A 21,458-nucleotide genomic window follows, 5' to 3' on the forward strand; every position below is an offset into this window, starting at 1 on the left:
TCCATGCCTAAACTTACAAATGCAGAAATTCTCAAAACTGAAGTTGAATTCATAATACTCAGACTAAACACTTTTAAAATACTGAATTTAAAAACAAGTTAAGAGCCACAGCACCTGGGTGGCTCAGTCTGTTAAGTGTCTGCCTTTGGCTTGGGTCATGATCTCAGGGTCCTGGGATGGAGCCCTGTGTTGGGCTCCCTGCTCAGCAGGGAATAAGCTTCTCCCTCTCCCTCTAACCCTCTCCCTTGCTCATGCTCTCTCTCTCTCAAATAAATAAAATCTAAAACAAACAAACCAAAAAAAGTAAGAGCCATTAAACTTCTGAAAAGGGAGATAGGGTAGGGAGGACTAGCCCTATCAGATGTAAAAACAAACTACCAAATATGATAATTAAAATAATATGAGATGAGCATATGAATAAATAGATCAAAAAGAACAGAAAAATCCAAAAAGAAACCAAAATACATGACAGGTGGCATTTCAAATCAGTAAGGAAAAGACTGGTTATTCAATAATTCTTCTATGAAGAAGCCATCTTGAGAAAACATAAATTTGAATCCATACTCATACTTGATATCAAGACTAACATAAATGTGAAAAAAAAATTAAATCCTATTAACTCATTTACATAAAGAACAATGACCTCCTTATGAAAAAAAATCACCACAATGTCAAAAGACAAATGACAAACTGGGGGAAAAAATATATAGAGGTGTGTGTGTGTGTGTGTGTACGTGTATATGTGTGAGTGTAGTCTCTAGAATTCAATTAAAAAAAAAAAAAAGACCAGTAACCTAAGAAAAATGGGCAAAAGCTTTAAACAGACATTCACATAAAGGTAATGTAAATGGCTCATAAGCATGACAGAAACTACTCAAACTCACTCTATAAAACCAAATGGGCAAACTAAAACTACACTTAACATTCCATCTGTCACCTCTCAAATTGACAAGGATCCAAAAGTTTAACAACAGTATGTTAGCAAAAGTGCACTCAACCAATTGATGGCAGGATTGTGAATGAGTACAACCACTAAGGAAGACAAGTTGATATTATATATGAAAACTGCACAAATGAACAAACTTCTGAAACAGCAATTCCACTTCGGAAAATATGCACATATAAATATATTTCTGCACATGCAAAATGACATATATCCAAGGTTATTATTCATTGGAGCATTTTTTTAATAATAAAAGATTAGAAACAAGCTAAAAACCTTTCAATAGGAAGTTAAACTATGGTAGAGGGGAGGTCTGGGGGGATAGGTTAAACAGGTGATGGGGATTAAGGAACGCACTTGCTATGATGAGCACTGGGTGTTGTATGGAAATACTAAATCACTCACTATATTGTACACCTGAAACTAGTATTACACTGTATGCTAATTAACTAGAATTTAAATAAAAACTTTAAAAATTTTATGTAAATAGAAGCAAGGAAATAGTATACAGCTATAAAAAAGAATAAAGATGCTTTTATGTAAAGATTTCTAAAACATATTTAAAAAGGTATAGAATTGTGTTTATTAATTGTACACTACTATCAATGTAAAATGTGGAAGTAGATATTTATGTTTTATATACACATATAATAATTCTGGAAGGACATACAAGAAACTAGAAACAGCAATAGCCATTAAGAAATAAAATCAAGGTAGCTGAGTGATAGGGACTAGGGGAATTTTTTTAATATGGCAATTTTAATTTTTAAATCACACAGTATCATTTTTTAAATTAAATACAATTTAAATTTGAGATCATTTCTTACAAATCTTGGTGGAGGGACGGCCAGGTTCAAACTACTCAGTGAAACCTCCAATCCATTCTGGGCACATGCCACAAGACGCAAAGCAACAAAAAATTCCTGAAAAAGAGAAGCATGAAGTTAAGTGCATTATCTATCTATCTATCTATCTATCCATCCATCCACCCACCCACACACTTAGAATGTGAAAATATAAAACAATTCATAATTACTTCAAGATCTTTATGAAGCAACAAATGTAACAGCACATTTGCCTGAAAATACTTGCTTTAAAATTAAGAAGATATCTATGTACAAATATGTTCCTAACATTATTATAAATAGAAAAAAAAGTATTAATGTAAATGGGAAAACACTTAAATAAACTATGATACATACAGATAGTGGAAATTATACAAAATTAATACACGCTTCAAAGAATATTTAATGATGTTAAAAATGGCTTTTATCATTTAAGTGAGGAAAGAGAGTCCAGAAAAAAGCCTACAAGAAAATAACAACTGAATGTTATCAAAAGTCATCTCTGGATTTAAGATGATAAATTTTGAAACTGGGCCAATCATTCACGTGACTCCACCACTGCTATTCCAGGAAAGCTACAGAGAATACAGAGCTACCGCGCAGCATCTAAAACAATTACATAACTGCCTCTCTTCAAAATACTTGTAAGTCTCTCCCAAAGGTCCTTGGGATTTTTGGCATTTGAAGTCTCAGTCCAAATTTAATAAATAAGTGCAGAGATTCTCAAGCAACTGGTCTTCAGCTGTTCTGAGTTAAAGTCAGGTCTAGGAATAGACATAACAAATGCTTTTACTCTAGTTATAATCACTTACAACTTAGTATAGTTGCTGATGTAATCAACCCTTCACCACTTTTCTCAAACTTTCTACCTATACCCTTCTTACCCAATTACTAACCCATTCTTAGAACCTTGCAGGTTTGTCTGCTTTATATAATACCTTGCCTTCACTCAGAAATTTTCTTGAAAAAGATTGTATTTCAAGATCTCCTCTTTCCTTTTCATTCATTCCACAAGATTTTATATAATCTGACTTCAACTCCCACCATTAGCTAGAGAAACCACTGCCTATATCACAAATAACCTCTTAGCTACCAAATACAATAGCCTCAAAAAAACAAAACAAAACACAAAAAACCCCACCTCATCCTGCTTGTTCTTTTGGCAGTCTGGACAGTATGATAACTTCCAGAAACTCACCTCCACCAGCATAGCTTCATAAAACTCTCCTACTTTTCCTCTGACCTTTCAAGTCTCCTCTCTGAGTCAATGCCTCCTTCAACCTTAAAATGCTAGTATTCTGAGATGCCTACGTGGCTCAGTTGGTTAAGCATCTGCCTTCAGCTCAGGTCATGATCCAGGGGTCCTGAGATTGAGCCCTTCGCCTCAGGCTCCCTGCTCAGTGGGGAATCTGCTTCTCCCTCTCCCCGTCCCCCTTTATGTGCTTTCTCTCTCTCTCTCTCTCTCTCTCAAATAATTAAAAATAAATAAACACCGTTATTCTAAGTACTCCAACAACAACCCTCTTTCCTTTCTCATTCTATGAGAGTCAATTACTCTTAGGTAATCAGGTCCACCCCCATAGTATGGACAAGCTCTGAAGTGAAATAGTCCTGCATTAAATTCCAGTTCTTCTACTTAAGAGTTGTGAAGCCATGGGTAAGTTAAATAAAATTTTTCTGCAAAATTTTTCTAATACCTTGCCACGTATTATGAGGAACAAAATAAAAACCATACTATAGAAAGAAAACACGTACTGTCATTTTTGGCACATAGAAACTCAATAAATATTGGTTTCTTTCCTTTTCTTCATGTTAACTCAAAAATCTTTTTCTTCATCTTAATTTGGATCTACAAAGTTTAACTGCAGACCCACAAATCCAGCCACCTGGATTTAACAAAGACAACTCAAACTCAACATCCAAAGTCCAGGAATATCAGTGAAGAATTTATTATACTGGGGTGTCGGGGTGGCTCAGTCGGTTAAGCATCTGCCTTCGACTCAGGTCATGATCTCAGGGTCCTGGGCTCGAGCCCCACATCCCTACTGGCAGGGAACCTGCTTCTCACTCTGTCCATGCTCTTTCTCGCTCTCTCAACTAAATAAATAAAATCTTAAAAAAAAAAAAAAGTATTATACTATAAACTCATGAAGACGGACTACATCTGTCATGTTCACCTCTGCACTTCCAAAGCCTCACTCAAAATAGGTATTCAATAAATATTTGCTGACTGAGCGCACAGTACCCTGGCGGCCCATATTAAGTTAGTTTTCCTATGTCTCCAATGGACCAACTAGCCCTCCGGTCCCAGGGGCTCCAATGGGGATACAATCTAACCCTGGAATCTTAATTAAGAGACTGGATATTCTGACCCTCTCATCTAAATTTCCCATCCCTTTTCTGAGTATGACGCTTCTTCAGCTATCCGATATGGGGGAATTAACTTTGAGTAGCAGTGCTCAGCCAATGTATCAGCATGCAGCAAGCTCTGAATTCAATCCTGTGGAACTCTGAAATTCATCCCCAATAAGCTGAATTTCAAAGTACACTGATGGTGTCCAATACCCATAATCACTTTCATATATTTCTAGTCTAGGGTTTACTTATGGCCTGTAATTCATTCTTTAGTTGATATGCCAAAAGTTTAAGACCTAGACCAGAATACTCACAAGTAAGTATACTGCACAAGTAAAAAACTGAATTATGTTGCAATCCTAACCTCCAAAGGTAATTGTATTAGGAAGCAGAGACTTTGAGAAGTGCTTAAAGCATCAGGGTGGGGCCCTCATGAATGGGATAAGCGCTTTAAAAAGGAGGGTCCAGAAAGATCCCTCGCCCCTTCTGCCTTGTAAGGATACAAGAAGTCTGCGACCAAGAAGACTCCTCACCCAAACATGCTGGCAGCCTGATCTTGTACTCCCAGCCTCCAGAACTGTGAGCAATAAATTTCTGCTATTTATAAGCCATCCAGTCTGTGTTATCATGTTAGAGAAGCCCCAATAGACTAAGACATTCCAAGAGAACAATGTCACCAAATGAACACTAACCTTTGGGAATCAGTTACTTTAATGTCTACTGAACTGGAAATATTTTCAAATATATTGTTATAACACTTGCCCTTGCAAAACCTTAATGTTGGTAAAAAACCAATTCCTAGTTTAAAATTAGAAAAAAATCCTGGTTATTTTTTATTCACTCAAAAAATTTTTCATATGAATCTCTGAATCTTACTTGTTTGTTCAGGATTCCTTTGCCATTTGTGTCAGCTAAATCCCAAATCTGAAATTCAGAAAAAAAAAAAAAGTTAATTTATATTTTAAACAAAAATCATCTCAAATTAAATCCCCCTGTAATTTACAACTTCATTCTCTTTGGTCCTCAGATTTAAGAATCATAGAATTAAAAGTGAGAAGAAACCTTAAAGGTCATTTAGTGCAACCCTACACAAAGATACTAAGGCCCAGTGAGATACTTAAGAACACTCAAGGCATCAAAGAAAGAAGTGAAACCCAGGTTCTAACTTCCAAGTCTAATGTCTTTTTCATTAACCCAGGTTCTAACTCCAAATCCAATGCTCCTTCTACTACGACCTACTATCTTGATTTTAGATCCAAATTAAGATGATATTCTTCCTTATGGACAGGTTGAAATAGTTCATGTTTATTTGTGAACAATTAAATTATTAATTTATAATAACTAATATCAATATCGTGTATAAGGATTCACCAGGAGACTTAGCCAGGAGAGGGACTTTCCACTTCTTTGAGCTCTTTTCTAAGCTTCTCATCCCCAACTCTATTCACCACAAATTAAACACAGTTAGAGACAGTTATAATAGAGGAAGCAGAGATAGAGCCAACCCTCTGAGTGGGTGGCAAGGTTCCCAGTCTGCACTGTTTCTCCCCACAATACCCAAATGTACTATCACTTCCTCATTTCATCCCACTAAAAAGTAATTGGTTTTCTAAAAATCTGAAAAATACCTTACTTTTCAAAAGGGTAAATCACTGTACCACAAATTCCCTCCATTACATTACTGCAACTGCTTCAATGATTCAATTCTAAGTTTCTTGATGGTATCTTTCTAAATTTGCATCCAATTTATTTATACTACTAAATAAATATTCATTATAATCTAGTTAAAATGAACAAATACTACCTTTCCAAGTATCAAGTCTGGAAGCCCTGATCTTTTCAGGAAAACAGCAGCATCAGAAGCCAATACCCTTCCAGTATTGCCTGTATCAACCTGAAAAGATACAAACCATAAGATGCCGACAACCACAAAGACAAAATTATCATCATTTTATCTGCCTTCCTCCCTGTGACTTGGGAACTGGCTTTTTCAAAAAGGGAACAGGAATCCTTTGACTAACAAAAGCTAAGAAATATATGGAGAGCCACGAGAGTAGAGTATGATCTCTACAGGACTGGCAATTTACAAAGTTTTTTTTATCATACCCATTATACAAATGGGAAAACCGAAGCTCAGAGAAGTAAATTAGTGGAGTCACACCATTAACATTTATCTTCTGACTCCAAGTCTTCTATATGTACCATTCAAATTCTAATAAACGTAATAGTAACAGGAGAAAAGGGCAGCATTTCCTGGAGACGTCTTTTGACAAATGGGAATAGCTGTATATGTTATCTGTTTTTTTCAAACATCTTTAAATCATTAACTTTTGTTTTTATACTTATTCTTAGAAATGGCAACACTTAAAAAAAAAATCAAAGCAGTTTCAGCTCTAAAACCAGCAGTGATTCCATAATAAACTTAAGGAAACATTTTTAAAATTCTTAAGTTCCTAAAGCATATTAACAGAAACACATCATTTTAATTGATAGGGACTTTCCTTTAAAACAGAAAAACAGCTCAAAAAAATTATTCTCACTTCTGTAAAGATTTCCTAAAGTAAAATTCTGTTTATAAAAGTGAAAAGTAAATTTTTTTAAAGTCATGGGAAAAGTAACATGATTCAAAGATATTTATGAGCTAGCTGTTTTTCCAGTTTAGTTAAAAGATTAAGTTTGTTGTAAACATACACAAAGCATTCCAGGCAGGCCAATCCCAGCAAAGACGCAAAAGAGAAATCCTTTCTTTTAAGTGCTGGAACATGGGATAAATCAGGCACTCAGCAAAAAAGAAAAAAATTGCCCAATCCAAATTTGGGGTAACAAGGAAGTACAAAAAGGGTTGAGAAACCTGCCTCTAAAAATCTCCAAAACTCCTTCTTCTTTGCCTACTCCCTGACTGGGTGGGTTGGGGTGGGGGGACATCTATCCCTAGCATGACCTAAACAGAGAGACCATCAAAGGAAACACTGATCAAACTCTCATGAAATATTTATGTATCATATTCCAATTTTACTATCTTCCATTCTTTTGGTTACTATAATAAATTAAACACAGCCATTTAGTCTCTGTCATGTACAGGAGCTTCTGTTGTACTCTGACACTTGCCCAAAGGCTCTGCCATAAGCTACAGGCTAGAATCTGTGTCTTCATCAATGACAAAGAGAGACAGTTTCAGAGCCTATTGGAAAAAACTATCCCATATAATCTGAATTATTAACACTTCAAAACATAGACTTTTGGATAATGACTTCTGAGCTGACATCACTTTAGACAACTCTCAGACTATACCAGTGAACTATGTCAGAGTATCTGGGACTATGCAGTCTAGAAGTAGTTTTATTTCATGAAAGCAGACTCCTGACCCAAGATTCAGGGGAAGAAGAATTAATTACACAGGACTGAATGAACTATTGAGGAATATTTAATTATGGTTATTAACTTGGAATACTATTGGTATTATTTTTAATATCCTGTTTTTTAACAGATATGTAGAAAAGACCTTTCTTTTTTCTCCTTATGTTACCCTCAATTTAGTAGGCTCTGCTTTTATAAACTGAATGAAATAGCTTTCAATGGTATCTGATTTTCACTGACCCTTCAGAACTCAAAACAAATCTTTCAATGGAATGTCCTTATTTTTTTGGCAATATAGTTATTAACAGGTTAAATATTTTTTCTCCTTTTTATCAGGATACAGTTGAGTAAATAAATTGCACAAAATAAGGTCTATCTGAGAATAGTTATCTTTTATTCAGAAAGAAAAAGCCACAATTAAGGAAAAAGGACTGACTTATGCAGAGACAATGTCTAGAAAGCCCTCCTAAGAAAACTGGCCTGCAACCTGGTTTATAAGGTTCCTGTCTCAGAGATAGTAAAGCAAGCTCACTTAGCAGGCTAGGAACTTTAGCAGATATGGAAAAACCTCAAGATGACATAAATTCATTCAAATTCATATGGACTGCAGATGAAATATGGGAGAAAGAATTTCAAGGTTTGGTTCCTAGTCTCAAGATAGAGGAAAAATAGCAAAGGCTTTAAAAAGTACAATCCAAATTCTTTAGAAATTTCAGGTAGAAATTAATTCTCCAGGCTCAGAAGTTGTTAAATAGTAAGTGTATGTCTGGAGATTTGCAAGTCATACCCAAGGAGACTTATACTGGTTCATTAATAAACTTGCTGTAATTATGTAAATAGCCAGGCCAAATTATAGCCTTTTCTGTGATCATAATCACAGGTGAGGAGATTGTTAGGAAAATGATCCAGTATTTGGAAATGGGCAAATGAGACTGTCTACACCCTTAAGAGATTTGATGTATGCACCCCTGATTGACTTTCTATTGACTAGGCTCTTTTACACTATGTAGGAGTAGAAGTTAAATTACAGAAAACTGATAGCAATGCAATGATCCCTGTCCATACCAATAAATGAATTTTGTCTGGTGGAGAATATAAATCTCTACAACTCATATTCTTATTTTCACATCTTACTGGTTCTTCCAGTAATTAATTGAGGTAAATAAAGTTCTTGACACATGTTCGTTTCATATTTGTATGAGAATCATAGTTTTAACTTTGTGAAAATTAAACTTAAAAAGTCTTTCTTTATAAGATTTTATTTATTTGAGAGAGCGAGCATGCGTGCAAGAGAAAGACCGCAAGGGGGGAGGTGCACAGCGGGAGGAAGAGGGACAAGCAGACTCCACTCTGAGCACGAAGCCCCACGAGGTGGGGGGGAGAGCTTGATCCCACAGTCCTGAGATTATGACCTGAGACGAAATCAGGAGTCAGCCGCTTAACAAACTGAGCCCCCCAGGTGCCCCTAAACTTTAGTAAGTCTTAAAAACAACAGATAAGTCATTTCTATTTGGCTTAAAATTAATTTGGATATTTATATCTAGATTAATATATCTAATGTTACATGGATTTTATAACATCTAATGGTATACATTATATGGATAAATAGACATTTAAGACAATTAAATGTTTGGGCATAATTATCTCTTTCCTTCATTTTTCTGACAGTTTGTCAAAAGCATTAAGCACTCAAAGTAGGAGGTTAGAGCACAAGAAATTGAAAACAAGACACATCAAATGTGTTCAGATAGCTGGTAATCTGCAAATATACCATCAAGAGTTGAAAGCATTTTTATGTTCAATCTAGGAAAACAAACAAACAAAAATCTTACCTGTCTGTAGTATTTCTCATAAACAGGATTCCCACTTGATAACTAAAATAAATAAGTAATTAGACATTAAATGCTATTCAATAATCTATATTAGTGTATTTGCATTCTTTCAACAGATAACTGAGAAACAAAGATGAGTAAGAGTAAAATATCCTTGATTTTGAAAAGTTTGGTTTAGTTTCTTTTGAGGGGGAAGGGAAAGTGAATAAAGGCAGCCATATGGATTATTAAGAATCAAGCAGACAAAACAACACAAGAATTTTAAAATTATTTTCGATACCAAAACTTCTTTTTCTCATGGAAAATTTTACCAAGAAACCCAACATGTTACAAATTAGGGGTGAAATGCTTTGATTAAAGACAGCTGAAAGGCCCAAAGCCTTCAGCATTCATCTTCTACCTAAATGTCCAAAGTCCCTATGAATAGAATTCAAAAACCATTTTGATAAAATAATCAAGTAAATACATAAACTGATATACAAAAAGATGATATTTATATCGTCAGACCTGAAAAGCTTGTAGGCAAGGAGTGCCATTCAATTTATACCATAGTTCAAAAGGTTCTCTGGTCAGCTAATAAACAGATTTACTATCTCACCTGAAATGTAGCTTAGGAGTATAGTATCAATGACTGAGGGTTCAAGTTCACCTGGACATAAATGTGTAAGAGTGTTCTAGAACCAGGAAGGGAGTCCAAGAAGGCTTCATGGAAATGACATCAGTGCAGGAATTTGAAGTCTGGAGGGGAAGGGGAGAAGGTGATTCTATATGGAGGTAAGAGCATGCACAAAACAGGCTATCAACAGAAAGCTCAGTTATGTTTGAAAAGAATAATGAGGAGTTCTGAATGGTGACAGAATTGGAGATAAGATTTTGATGTTTTGTAGAAGACAACTTAAGAAGGGATTCAGGTGCCAGGCAAAAGTAATGAAAATGAGAATGGACAAAGGGGACAGATTCAAGAGTTATTAACATAGTATTAGGTCTAGGTGATTACTTGTGAAGAGGGAAAATAAGATGGAAAGTAGAAGGCTACTTAGGAAATAATTTTAATGGGCCCAATAGAGGACCTGAACACAGGCAATGGCAGAAAAGAAGGGTGTGGTCTGAATAAATGTTTGTAAGATAGATTTGACAGGACTTAAGTAGATGAGGGGGCAAGAGACGCTTAGATAGAAATACAAAGATAAACAGGAAAAAAATCTTAAAGCATCAAGGTTGGGCCTATCGCCTTAACGGGTATAAAACTGGATTAAGAAATCAACATTCAGGACACCTGGGTGGCTCAGTCGGTTAAGCATCTGCCTTTGGCTTAGGTCATGATTTCAGGATCCTGGGATTGAGCCCTGCATCAGGCTCCCTGCTCACCGGGGTTCTGCTTCTCTCTCTCCCTCTCTGCAACCCCCCCCCCCCCACGCTCAGGCTCTCTCTCTCTCTTTCTCTCTCAAATAGATAAATAAAATATATATTTTTAAAGATTTTATTTATCTATTTGGGAGAGAGAGAGAGAGAGAGAGAACAAGCAGGGGGAGTGGCAAGCAGAGGGAGAGGGAGAAGCACGCTCCTGCTGAGCAAGGAGCCCCATGCAGAGCTTGATCCCAGCACCCTGGGATCACGACCTGGGCTGAAGGCAGCTGCTTAACCGACTGAGCCATCCAGGCACCCCAAATAAATAAAATCTTCAGAAAGAAAGAAAAGAAAAAAAGAAAAGAAAAGAAAAGAAAAGAAAAGAAAAGAAAAGAAAAAAGAAATCAACATTCATCGAGTGCCAACTGTGAGAACATATTATGCTAATAATCCTTGTGAGCCACATATTATCATTCCAGTTTGCAAATGAAGAAACTTAGTGTGAGCCATAGTATCCTTGTGAGCCACATAGTATCATTCCAGTTTGCAAATGAGGAAACCTAACGTGAAGGTTAATTGTATGTGTCAATTTGGCTAGGCTAACCCAGTTGTTTGGTCAAACACCCATCTAGATGTTACTCTAAAGGTATTTTTTTTAATGTCATTAGCATTTATATCAGTAGACTTGGAGTAAAGTAATTGGGTGGGCCTCGTCCAATCGGTTGAAGGCCTTAAGAGAAAAGACTGAAGTACCCTGAGAAAGAAGGAATTTTGCCTCCAAAAAGCCTTTAGATTCAGAAGCAACATCAACTCTTCCCTGGGTCCCCAGCCTGCTGGCCTGCCCTACAGATTTAGGACTTGCCAGTACCCACATAAGCCAATTCCTTAAAATCAGTCAATCGATCAGTGTATGTGAATGTGTGTGTGTGTCTATCCTGTTGGTCCTGTTTCTCTGGAAAACCCTAACATACCTAGTCTCAGAGAGGTTATTTATCCAAGCTGTTAAATGGCAAAGCCCAGAGTTAAATGCAGGTCTATACCATTCCAAGTTCCATGCTCTTTTCACAATACCATGCTGTTTTCCACATGCCCTGGTTTGCTCAGGACAGTCTTAATTTACAATCTGTTGTCCCAGCATACCATTTAGTTTAGCATTTGTCTCAGATTCTGCATTTCCTTAAATGAACTATTATTACTAGTCACTATATTAAAATACATTAAAATAAACCACAATGGATTTAGTATACCTCTACCACAGACATCTAACTTCTGGCCAAGGTATCATAGTAGTGTAAGTGCTTTATCCACTTGAACAAGTGATGAAATCTGAAAGAGAACTAGTGATAATTCCATCTTTCTTTTCCTGATTCACCACAGATACAATATCACACCTTCTTTTCAAGAACAGCATGCAGAAGACTCACTGAAAAGTATCCTCAGACACAAGCAACTTCAGACAGCTAACCTGTGAGGCAGTGGAAGAAGTCTTTGACACTGGTACTGGAATGAAAAGAAATTACAGAAAGCCTACAATTTTACAGCATCTAAATTTAGTGGAAAATGTAAAATAATCATAAATAGGGACAACTTTTATGACAAGATTTGTCTTATAAAAATACTTGTCAAAATATTTGTCAAAAATATTTGCCTTAACAGAGGCAAAAAAAAAAAACTGTAAAAATATTGGGGCTGACAAATTTATAATTTTCAGTAACAAAAAAATAAGAATTAAGAATATTCTCCATTTAGCAAATTTTTTCCTGAGCTAACCAGATACATCACAACAAACAGAGTGTATTAGCAATTAAAAATGTTACTGGTTACAGAGAATAAGCCAACTACAAACCATAATATGTAACTCTGAAAACTACAACAGACAATTTCATGAAAAATTTTAAATTAGTTAAACTATACTGAAAAATACACTGTCCAGAAAAGTATTAATGATACAATATTAGAGACAGGAATGGCTAAGAAACTAATAGAAAACAAGATACCAAAAATAATTATTCTGTATGTGTTTTTAATATTGTGATAATCAATAAAAAGACTTAATTTTGTTATAGTACAAATGTTTTAGTGAATTTTATTTTTGGAAATCGTGTTTGACTAGAACTACTATATTGATTTACCAATGTAATGAAATCATTTTGATGGCCAAAAAAATATATTTCAAAAAACTTCCAGAATTTTAAATATTTATAAGTATCCCTTTCATCCTCAAAAATGTCCAGGTTGAGTGAAAAATTACATACCCATCCTACTTACAGATAAGGGTGAAGATATTTTGCTAGAGGAAGCAAATAAAACAAACACCATTAATAATGAAGAATTAATTTTTAAAGATAATTCAGTTGAATTTTTAGGAGCTGGGGGAGGGGAGAATTCTGAGCTCCAAACTGTACTTTATTAATCCTCACAATACAGACTCATTGGTTACTACATAAACACATTTGAGAAGGCATTAGCTCACTAAAGTGTTCTAAAGTGCACCCTGTGCTGATTAGTATACTAATACGATACAGCTAAGTGAGAATGGAAAAAGCCATCCAAATTGCCAATTCACTCATCAAGCAAAAAAACAAAAAACAAAGTGTTTTCGGCTTGTCTCAGTAAAAAAAAATTTTTCCTGAAATACAATCATTTTAGATCAAAAAGAAATCACAGATACACAACACACAATGAATGCAGAGAAAAAAATTTAAAAGGCATAGCTAAAATGGTAATAGTGATTATCTCTGAATAATGGGATTATAAATTATTTTTACATTCTTCATTATACTATTCTGTATTCTCTGAAAATTTTTTATAAGAAGCATTTCCTATTTTTTTAAAGATTTTATTTATTCATTTGAGAGAGTCAGAGACAGCACAAGCAGGGGGTTAGGCAGAGGGAGAAGGAGAAGCAGACTCCCTGCTGAGCTGGGAGCAGGGACCCGGGACCAGTGGGGCTTGATCCCAGGACCTGGGGATCATGACTTGAGCTGAAGGCAGATGCTTAACCATCTGAGTCACTCAGGCACCCCAAGCATCTCCTATTTTTATAATTAAAATAAAACAATAAAGCTATTTTCAATTTGAGGAAAAGTGTAAAAATCCCCTAATTTGAAATCAGTATTTGAAACTGCCTATGAATTTTTAGCATCTAAATTAATTTCTAAAGGAGAACTTTTAAACTAAAGGTGTCAAGCTATATGCAAAAGAATGAAACTTGACCACTCTCTCACACCATACACAAAAATAAACTCCAAATGGGTGAAAGACCTCAATGTGAGACAGGAATCCATCAAAATCATAGAGGAGAACATAGGCTGCAACCTCTTTGACATCGGACACAACAACATTTTTCATGACACATCTCCAAAGACAAGAGAAACAAAAGAAAAAATGAACTTGTGGGACTTCATCAAGATAAAAAGCTTCTGCACAGCCAAGGAAACAGTCAAAAAAACTAAGAGGCAGCCCACGGAATGGGAGAATATATTTGCAAATGACACTACAGATAAAAGACTGGTATCCAAGATCTACAAAGAACTTCTCAAACTCAATATAAGAAACAAATCATCAAATCAAAAAATGGGCAGAAGATATGAACAGACACTTTTCCAATGAAGACATACAAATGGCTAACAGACACATGAAAAAATGTTCAGTCATTAGCCATCAGGGAAATTCAAATCAAAACCACACTGAGATACCACCTTACGCCAGTTAGAATGGCAAAACCTGGCAAGGCAAGAAACAACAAATGTTGGAGAGGATGTGGAGAAAGGGGATCCCTCTTACACTGTTGGTGGGAATGCAAGTTGGTACAGCCACTTTGGAAAACAGTGTGGAGGTCCCTTAAAAAGTTAAAAATTGAGCTACCCTATGACCCAGCAATTGTACTACCGAGTATTTACCCCAAAGATACACACGTAGTGAAGGGCCATATGCACCCCAATGTTCACAGCAGCATTGTCCACAATAGCCAAATTGTGGAAGGAGCCGAGATGCCCTTCAACAGATGACTGGATTAAGAAGATGTGGTCCACATATACAATGGAATATTACTCAGCCATCAGAAAGAACGATTACCCAACATTTGCAGCAACATGGACGGGACTGGAGGAGATTATGCTAAGTGAAATAAGTCAAGGAGAGAAAGACAATGATCATATGGTTTCACTCATTTATGGAACATAAGAAATAGCAGGGAGATCAATAGGAGAAGGAAGGGAAGAATGAGGGGGGGTAAACAGAAGGGGGAATGAACCATGAGAGACTATGGACTCTGGGAAACAAACTGAGGGCTTCAGAGGGGAGAGGGGTGGGGGACTGAGATAGGCCGGTGATGGGTATTAAGGAGGGCACGTATTGCATGGTGCACTGGGTGTTATATGCAAATAATGAATCATGGAACATTACATCAAAAACTAAAAACAAACAAAACAAACAAACAAAAAAACCTAAAGGTGTCAAAATAAAAATCTGACCTTTTAAAGTTCTAACATTATTATTATTTAAAAGCAATTATTTACTGACCAGCTATAAAATAAACTCTAGCTGCCATAAAATAAAATACTCATAAATGTAAGAATTCCCTCTAAAGAGTCAGTAGCTATTTATTACTACTCTGAAAAAATGTTAAGTGCTTATAAATAATAGATATTAGAAAGCAAATACAGTTTTGTAAAAAAAAAAAACTCTAGTTTTGGTATCAGATAGGCCTAGATTCAAAGTCCATTCCACTACTTCTTAGATGATCTTGAACAACTTATTTGACTTCTTTAAAAAGCCTGTCTCCATGGGGCACCTGGGTGGCTCGGTTGGCTAAGCGCCTGACTTGGCTCAGGTCATGATCTCAGGGTCCTGGAATAAAGCCCCACCTTGGGCCGCACGGAGCCTCCACTCAGCAGGGAGTCTGCTTGTCCCTCTGCCCTTCCCCCTGTTCGTGCTCTTTCTCTCTCTCTCAAATAAATTTTAAAAAATAAAATAAAAAGACTGTCTCCTTATCTATAAAGTTAGTAACATCTATTTTTCATAGGTCTTGTATGAATTACATTAATTAAAATAAAGAGATGGCTACTTGTTTCCTAATATCCTTTCTTCTCTTCTTTCTTTAGGAACAGTACCCCTAAACTTTACCTGGACATGAGGACACCTAGCTAAAGCTAACCTCTCTTATATCCCCAGTTCTCCTCAATGGGATAAGAAAGGAAATAGTGTGTGCAACTCCAGGTTTATGCACTTACACGGAATGCCTTCTACTTCCTAGCCCTTCTTCCAGTTTGCCAGAATGCAGATACGATAGGAGAATATGGAGCAGCCGTCCAGACTGAGAGGTGGAAAACATGGTTGAGAATAAAAGAAAGACATGAGAAAAAGGGCCTGCGTCCCGGACACTATCATGAAGATGCCATGATATGGCATCTCCCTATTACTTAAGGGAGATAAACTCTCTCTTGTCCAAGCCACTGTGATTCTGGCTTGAACCGATATCCTAAGGAATGTGACAAAGAAAAAAAAAAAAAAGGAGCTGCTATTTTCATTAAGAAAAAATCATTTGAAGTATAATAAACTTCAGTAAGAAAAAAGTTATTACAAAAGCACTGCACAGTATACCATCCTAAGGAAGGCTGCTATAATTCTCAATCATTTATTCTCTTCTTATCAAAGTATTAACATCTCTGCCGGTTGGCATGTGACTTGTAGTGCCTCTCTGTGGCAAGTACAACTCTATTAGTTGGCTTGGCCATGTGCCTTAACTTTGGCCAGTGAAACAGGAGAAACTTCCTGTTCCAAGTAGAAGTTTTAAGAGCTATTGTGTGTTTCCACTAACTCTTGCTCTTTTCTCTCTACCATGAGAACAGTATGTCATAAATAGGGGGTGCTCCTTCAGTCTGGATCCTAAAATGAAAAAGAATCATGGAGTAGAACCATAGCTGATTACTAGGGAACCTATAATGTGAGCAATAATTAAATATTGCTTCGTATGGAATTTTTAGTTTCATTTTTGGGGGTTTTGTGGGGGGTGGATGCTACATCACAGGACTTCGAGAGACTATGATTCTATAAGTGCACAACAGGAACTGAAACTTTAGGGTTAAGCTTATCGTAAATGGTTATAGTACAATGTGGGGAAAAAAGGTAAAAGTAAAGAGACAACCTGTAAAACATGACGCTTATCTTTTTTCTGTTAATCATAAGGTCATACGATAAAGAATAACCAGTGAATAACATGATAAAGAATAACCAGTGTATAAATTAATAAAATGAAGAGGGGAGTGGATATGAATGTAAAGGAGTAACATGAAAAATCTTTGTGATGGAACATTTATCTTAATTGTTGTTAGTTACATGAATCCTGATAAAACCACATATGCATAGAATTGCATACACACACACACACACACAAATATCTATAAAACTGATGACATTTGAATAAGGCCTGTGAATTGTGCCAATGTCAATTTCCTGGTTTTGCTATTGTACTATAGTTACATGAGGTATTACAATTAGGGACAACTGGGTAAAGGGTATATGGCACCTCGATGTAGTACTTTTTGCAACTTCCCATGAAAAGGTGGTGTTGAAGACCATTACGAAGTAGAGAGGTAGCAATCCAGACAGGAAGAATACTGCGTATAAAGGCAAGCAGATACAGAAGTCTAGGCAATGAAAAGGAGACAATGGAATAGATTTTATTTTTCCAAATAAACCACCCAAAATCTTTTTCGGTTTTGCTCTCTCTAAAAATTTAAGAAAATGAGTAACAATTCAGTACTAGTAGACATAAAAAAAAAAAAAATAAGCGTTATAAAAAAAGATAAACGTCATAATGCACACAATTCCAGGTAATTTGCCATACAAGTATTTTTGACATATTAACACACAAAACTTCAGCTACTTAGAATGCAGCCATTCTAATACTCCATTTTCAAGAGAACCAAGGAACCAGAAGGGGAATTAGCCCTGACATACTTTAAATTACTCCATCACAACCACAACCACCAACTCCTTTAATAATGGAACAGCAGCTCCAAAGGCCAAAGTAACAAAGGAACACAACCAGAAGAGCCTATGCATTTATACACATACGTTTACTTAATGTGAATGGCTTGCAAAATAGGAGACTAAAGCCTTCTGACAGTCTTGTGATGTCTTAAACAGACTTGTGTATTTCACAATACAAAGGAAAACAGGATAAAAACGAATAGTAAACAGAAGACAAGAATGCAAAAATAAAAAGGAGCAATCCAAACTGACAAAGGAAACAGCAATCTTAAGATGTCTGAAGACTCAAAAGAATGTCAATAATAATGAAACTTTAGAAAGGAAAACAACCCTTAAGCTGAGTAGAGGATGCAGAAAAGCAAGTCATGTGAGCAGTCCTCACCTTTAAAGCTGACGAGAAGGAGCTCAAGGAAATACAAGCAGCCATCTGGGCACTTCACTTAGAGAATGCACAGTATTAACCCTCAGCTCTAGGAGTCACAACTCATTTAATAATTTAATAAACATGTACTAGATGCCCTCTAGGGACAGAGCAATACGTTTACGTATCTGGGGTTACAAAAATCATGCAGGGCTCCTGCCCCCAAAACAGCTTATATTCTACTTAAAGTAAAGTTGCAATGTTCCACTCTGCAAACATGCTAACATCTCACGTTTGTCCCATAACAAACCATTATAAATTGGTAACATAGCAGGCAAAAACCTAGGAATACTCCAAGAACAGTATTGTAAAGAAAGCTTTCAAAATCTAGATCTAAGAATGTATTTGCTTTGGAGATTATCAGAAATGAAAGGTAAAGTTACTTTAAGTAGACAAAAGGACTTCAAAAGATGACATAGCTGTATCCTACTGAAAAACAGACCATATCAGCAGCTCAGACCAATAATGAACCAGCTTTTGTTAAATCCAGTTCAACCTGATCAAAAATCTAAGTGGCAGAGTGGCAAAGGATGAATACAAAGAGTAGCTCTGGTCTCTCATCAGAAGACAGTAAGCCCTATACATGCCAGTCTAGACAGCCCAAAATAGAGAGAGATCACTGGAAGAAGCATTATCTTTAAGTGTTAATAATATATGGATTTATAAAAATTCAAATAAGGAAGAAATCAAACAAAATAACTACCTCATTTGTATAGCACTTTACCTTTTACAGAGGACATTAACAACCTCACCTCTCAGATACTTTTCCTACACTAACCCAATGATCACATCAATTCCCATTATTCAATACCACACTTACGCTGATATCAAACTGATATCTTTATTTCAGACCCCTTCTCTGAGCTCCAAACTTTTATATTAACACCTCCACTTGGATATCTCCCAAACATCTGACAGACTTATATTTTTTTCTCTAAAAACCCATTCCTCCCCCACCTAAGCCGCACAAGCCAAATACCTGAGTCTGCCTACCCCTCACTCTGTTTTCAATCCATCAGCAAGTCCTATCAACTCTAATTCCAAAACATACTTTGAACTTATCCACCTCTCTCCATATCTCAGTCTGTATCTTGTCTTTACTATTGTAATAAACTTTTATCTACCCTCTCTGCTCTTATTCTTGCTTCTCCATATGGACTGTAGAGTAGTCCTATAAAAATATAAATCAGGACAATAATATTCACCTGTTTAAAACCCTCAATGCCTTCTCATTGGACAAAAAATAAAATCCAAACTCTTTGCCATGGCTTGGTATCCCTGCATGATCCAGCCTCTGCTCACCTCTCCAGCCTCACTTAGGGCCACTAACTTCACTTTGATATTTCAGTTCTTCCAAAAGAGCAAATTCTGTCCCAACTCACAGCCTTTGCAGGTGTCATTCTCTCTTCCTGAAAAGCATAGTTGGTATCTTCATTTTCTTTAGGACTTAACTTAAATGTTACCCACTCCAAGACTTTTGGATCATCATAAAGTAGGTCCTCTTTTATTTTCTACCTCAGCCTTGCTTGTTCCTTCAGAGACCTTAATACAACTTGTTTTAATTTTGTCTGTGTGGGGGGTTTTGTTTTGTTTTGTTTTTTGGGTGGTGTGTGTGTGTGTGTGTGTGTGTGTGTGTGTCCCTCATTATAAGATGAGCTCCATGAGTGCAGAAGCCTATACCTATCTTGTTTACCACCATATCCCCAATACCTAGCACAGTATCTACATATGGAAACCCTCAATAAATACTAGTTGAATGAATGATTATTAATGAAATTCCTTCTTGCAGTAAGTTCTCAAATATTGCTGTGAGGATAAATCCACTTATTCAACATTTATTGACAACAAACTACTTCCCAAAGACTGAGCTAGGCACAGTGATACACAGTCCCTGCTTTCAAGTTTATCCTCTAGTACAGAGACAAAGAAAAAAGTAAGCAAGTTACTTTTTCCTCAGCCTTTTCTGAGAACGTTCCCTCCATCTCCCAACATGAAATAACACCTGGTCCTCTCCTAAAGAGAAAGTCAGACATGTCTTTTCTCAGAATGTTACCTTACCCTGCTTTAAATGAAACTCAAACTCTTACCTCCCTTACAGCACTCTCAAATAGTCCAGTTTTAACATCCAGCCTATCTCAGGGTCCAGAAATGGGATTAAAATCCTCTTTGATTACCTCTGCAGCGTGTCCACATTATGCTACTCAACTTTTTGCTTTAAAAACAAAACAAAAAATAAAAACAAAACAATGGGTGATGGGCATTAAGGAGGGTACTTCTTGGGATGAATACTGGGTATTATATCTAAGTGATGAATCACTAGATTCTACTCCTGAAACCAATACTATACTATATGTCAATTAACTTGAATTTTAAAAAGGGGGGGGGGGGACCTGGGTGGCTCAGTCAGTTAAGCATGCGACTCATGATCTCAGCTCAGGTCTTGACCTCAGCGTTATGAGTTCAAACCCCATATTGGGCTCTATGCTGGGTGTGGAGTCTACTTTACATACATACATACATACATACATACTCTATTCTTTTGAGGCTCTTACCTTTCAACAAAATTACTGCCTCCTCTTCCTTAACACTGGTATCTTTTAACTTGGTTTCCCTACCTCATTTAAGGCTTTGGCCAACTGACTCACTGTCTTCCTCTCTACTCTGAATCTCATCATCAATGGATTACTTCACCATAGACTTAAACAACCCATCCAACAACCTGGCTTCTTACTTCCTAGACCTCGTAACTCCAGTGGTCACTGCAAAACATGGAGTTATACATATGGCATGGCCCAGTCACTCTCTTACTCCCATGGTAACATCCTTCCTGGCTCTTCTACCTTTAACTGCATCCGCTCTTCCTCTTAAATCATACTTTGAAATTTTGTTCTCCAAACATAACAACTTCTTTCAAGTTATCATCCTTTGACTCTATAAGACCTCTTTATCCACAGACCCTTTCATTTTGACTTTGAAACAGCAGACCCTCTTTTACTATACTTTCCTTCCCATTCAGTTTAGATACAATGATGCACCATTTCTATAATATTCTTGCCAATAACCTTAATTCTCTTACTCCTCTTGTCTTTTGGTCACACCAATAGAGCAAAATCCCAAACCTGTATGAACTCAACTACCCTCTTTTCTTTGAGGCTGCAACTGAGAAAGTCACTCAACAGGACAGACTAGTACTATAAATTCAAGATCACTACATTGGTTTGCTACAGCTGCCATAAAAAAGTACCACAAACTAAGTGGCTTAGAATAACAGAAATTTACTGACAATCTGGAGGCCAGAAGTCCAAAATCAAGGTGTTGGGAGTGCCAAGCTCCCTCTGAAGGCTCTAGGGAAGGATCTGTTC

General features: G+C 36.4%; 1 protein-coding gene across 5 annotated transcripts in view; it reads right to left on the reverse strand.

The window, feature by feature from the left end:
* Nucleotides 1-21,458, reverse strand: part of EPS15 (epidermal growth factor receptor pathway substrate 15) — a 133,270-nt gene that overhangs the window by 90,825 nt on the left and 20,987 nt on the right. For 3 of the 5 annotated variants that reach the window (XM_087865868.1, XM_087865870.1, XM_087865871.1), the window contains exons 2-7: nucleotides 12,948-12,969; nucleotides 12,145-12,179; nucleotides 9,333-9,374; nucleotides 5,948-6,037; nucleotides 5,020-5,067; nucleotides 1,771-1,866 (exon numbers count right to left, since the gene is read on the reverse strand). In XM_087865868.1, coding sequence (XP_087721994.1) covers nucleotides 1,771-1,866; nucleotides 5,020-5,067; nucleotides 5,948-6,037; nucleotides 9,333-9,374; nucleotides 12,145-12,179; nucleotides 12,948-12,969 — 333 coding nt within the window. Of the gene's footprint in view, nucleotides 1-1,770; nucleotides 1,867-5,019; nucleotides 5,068-5,947; nucleotides 6,038-9,332; nucleotides 9,375-11,926; nucleotides 11,957-12,144; nucleotides 12,180-12,947; nucleotides 12,970-21,458 lie in introns of those variants that run through there. The other 2 variants (XM_087865869.1, XM_045799567.2) reach the window with 2 other exon arrangements.

Source organism: Ursus americanus, chromosome 12 (assembly GCF_024610735.1).
Source record: "Ursus americanus isolate L20-20 chromosome 12, mUrsAme1.1.p, whole genome shotgun sequence".
In the NCBI taxonomy this organism is placed as follows: domain Eukaryota; kingdom Metazoa; phylum Chordata; class Mammalia; order Carnivora; family Ursidae; genus Ursus; species Ursus americanus.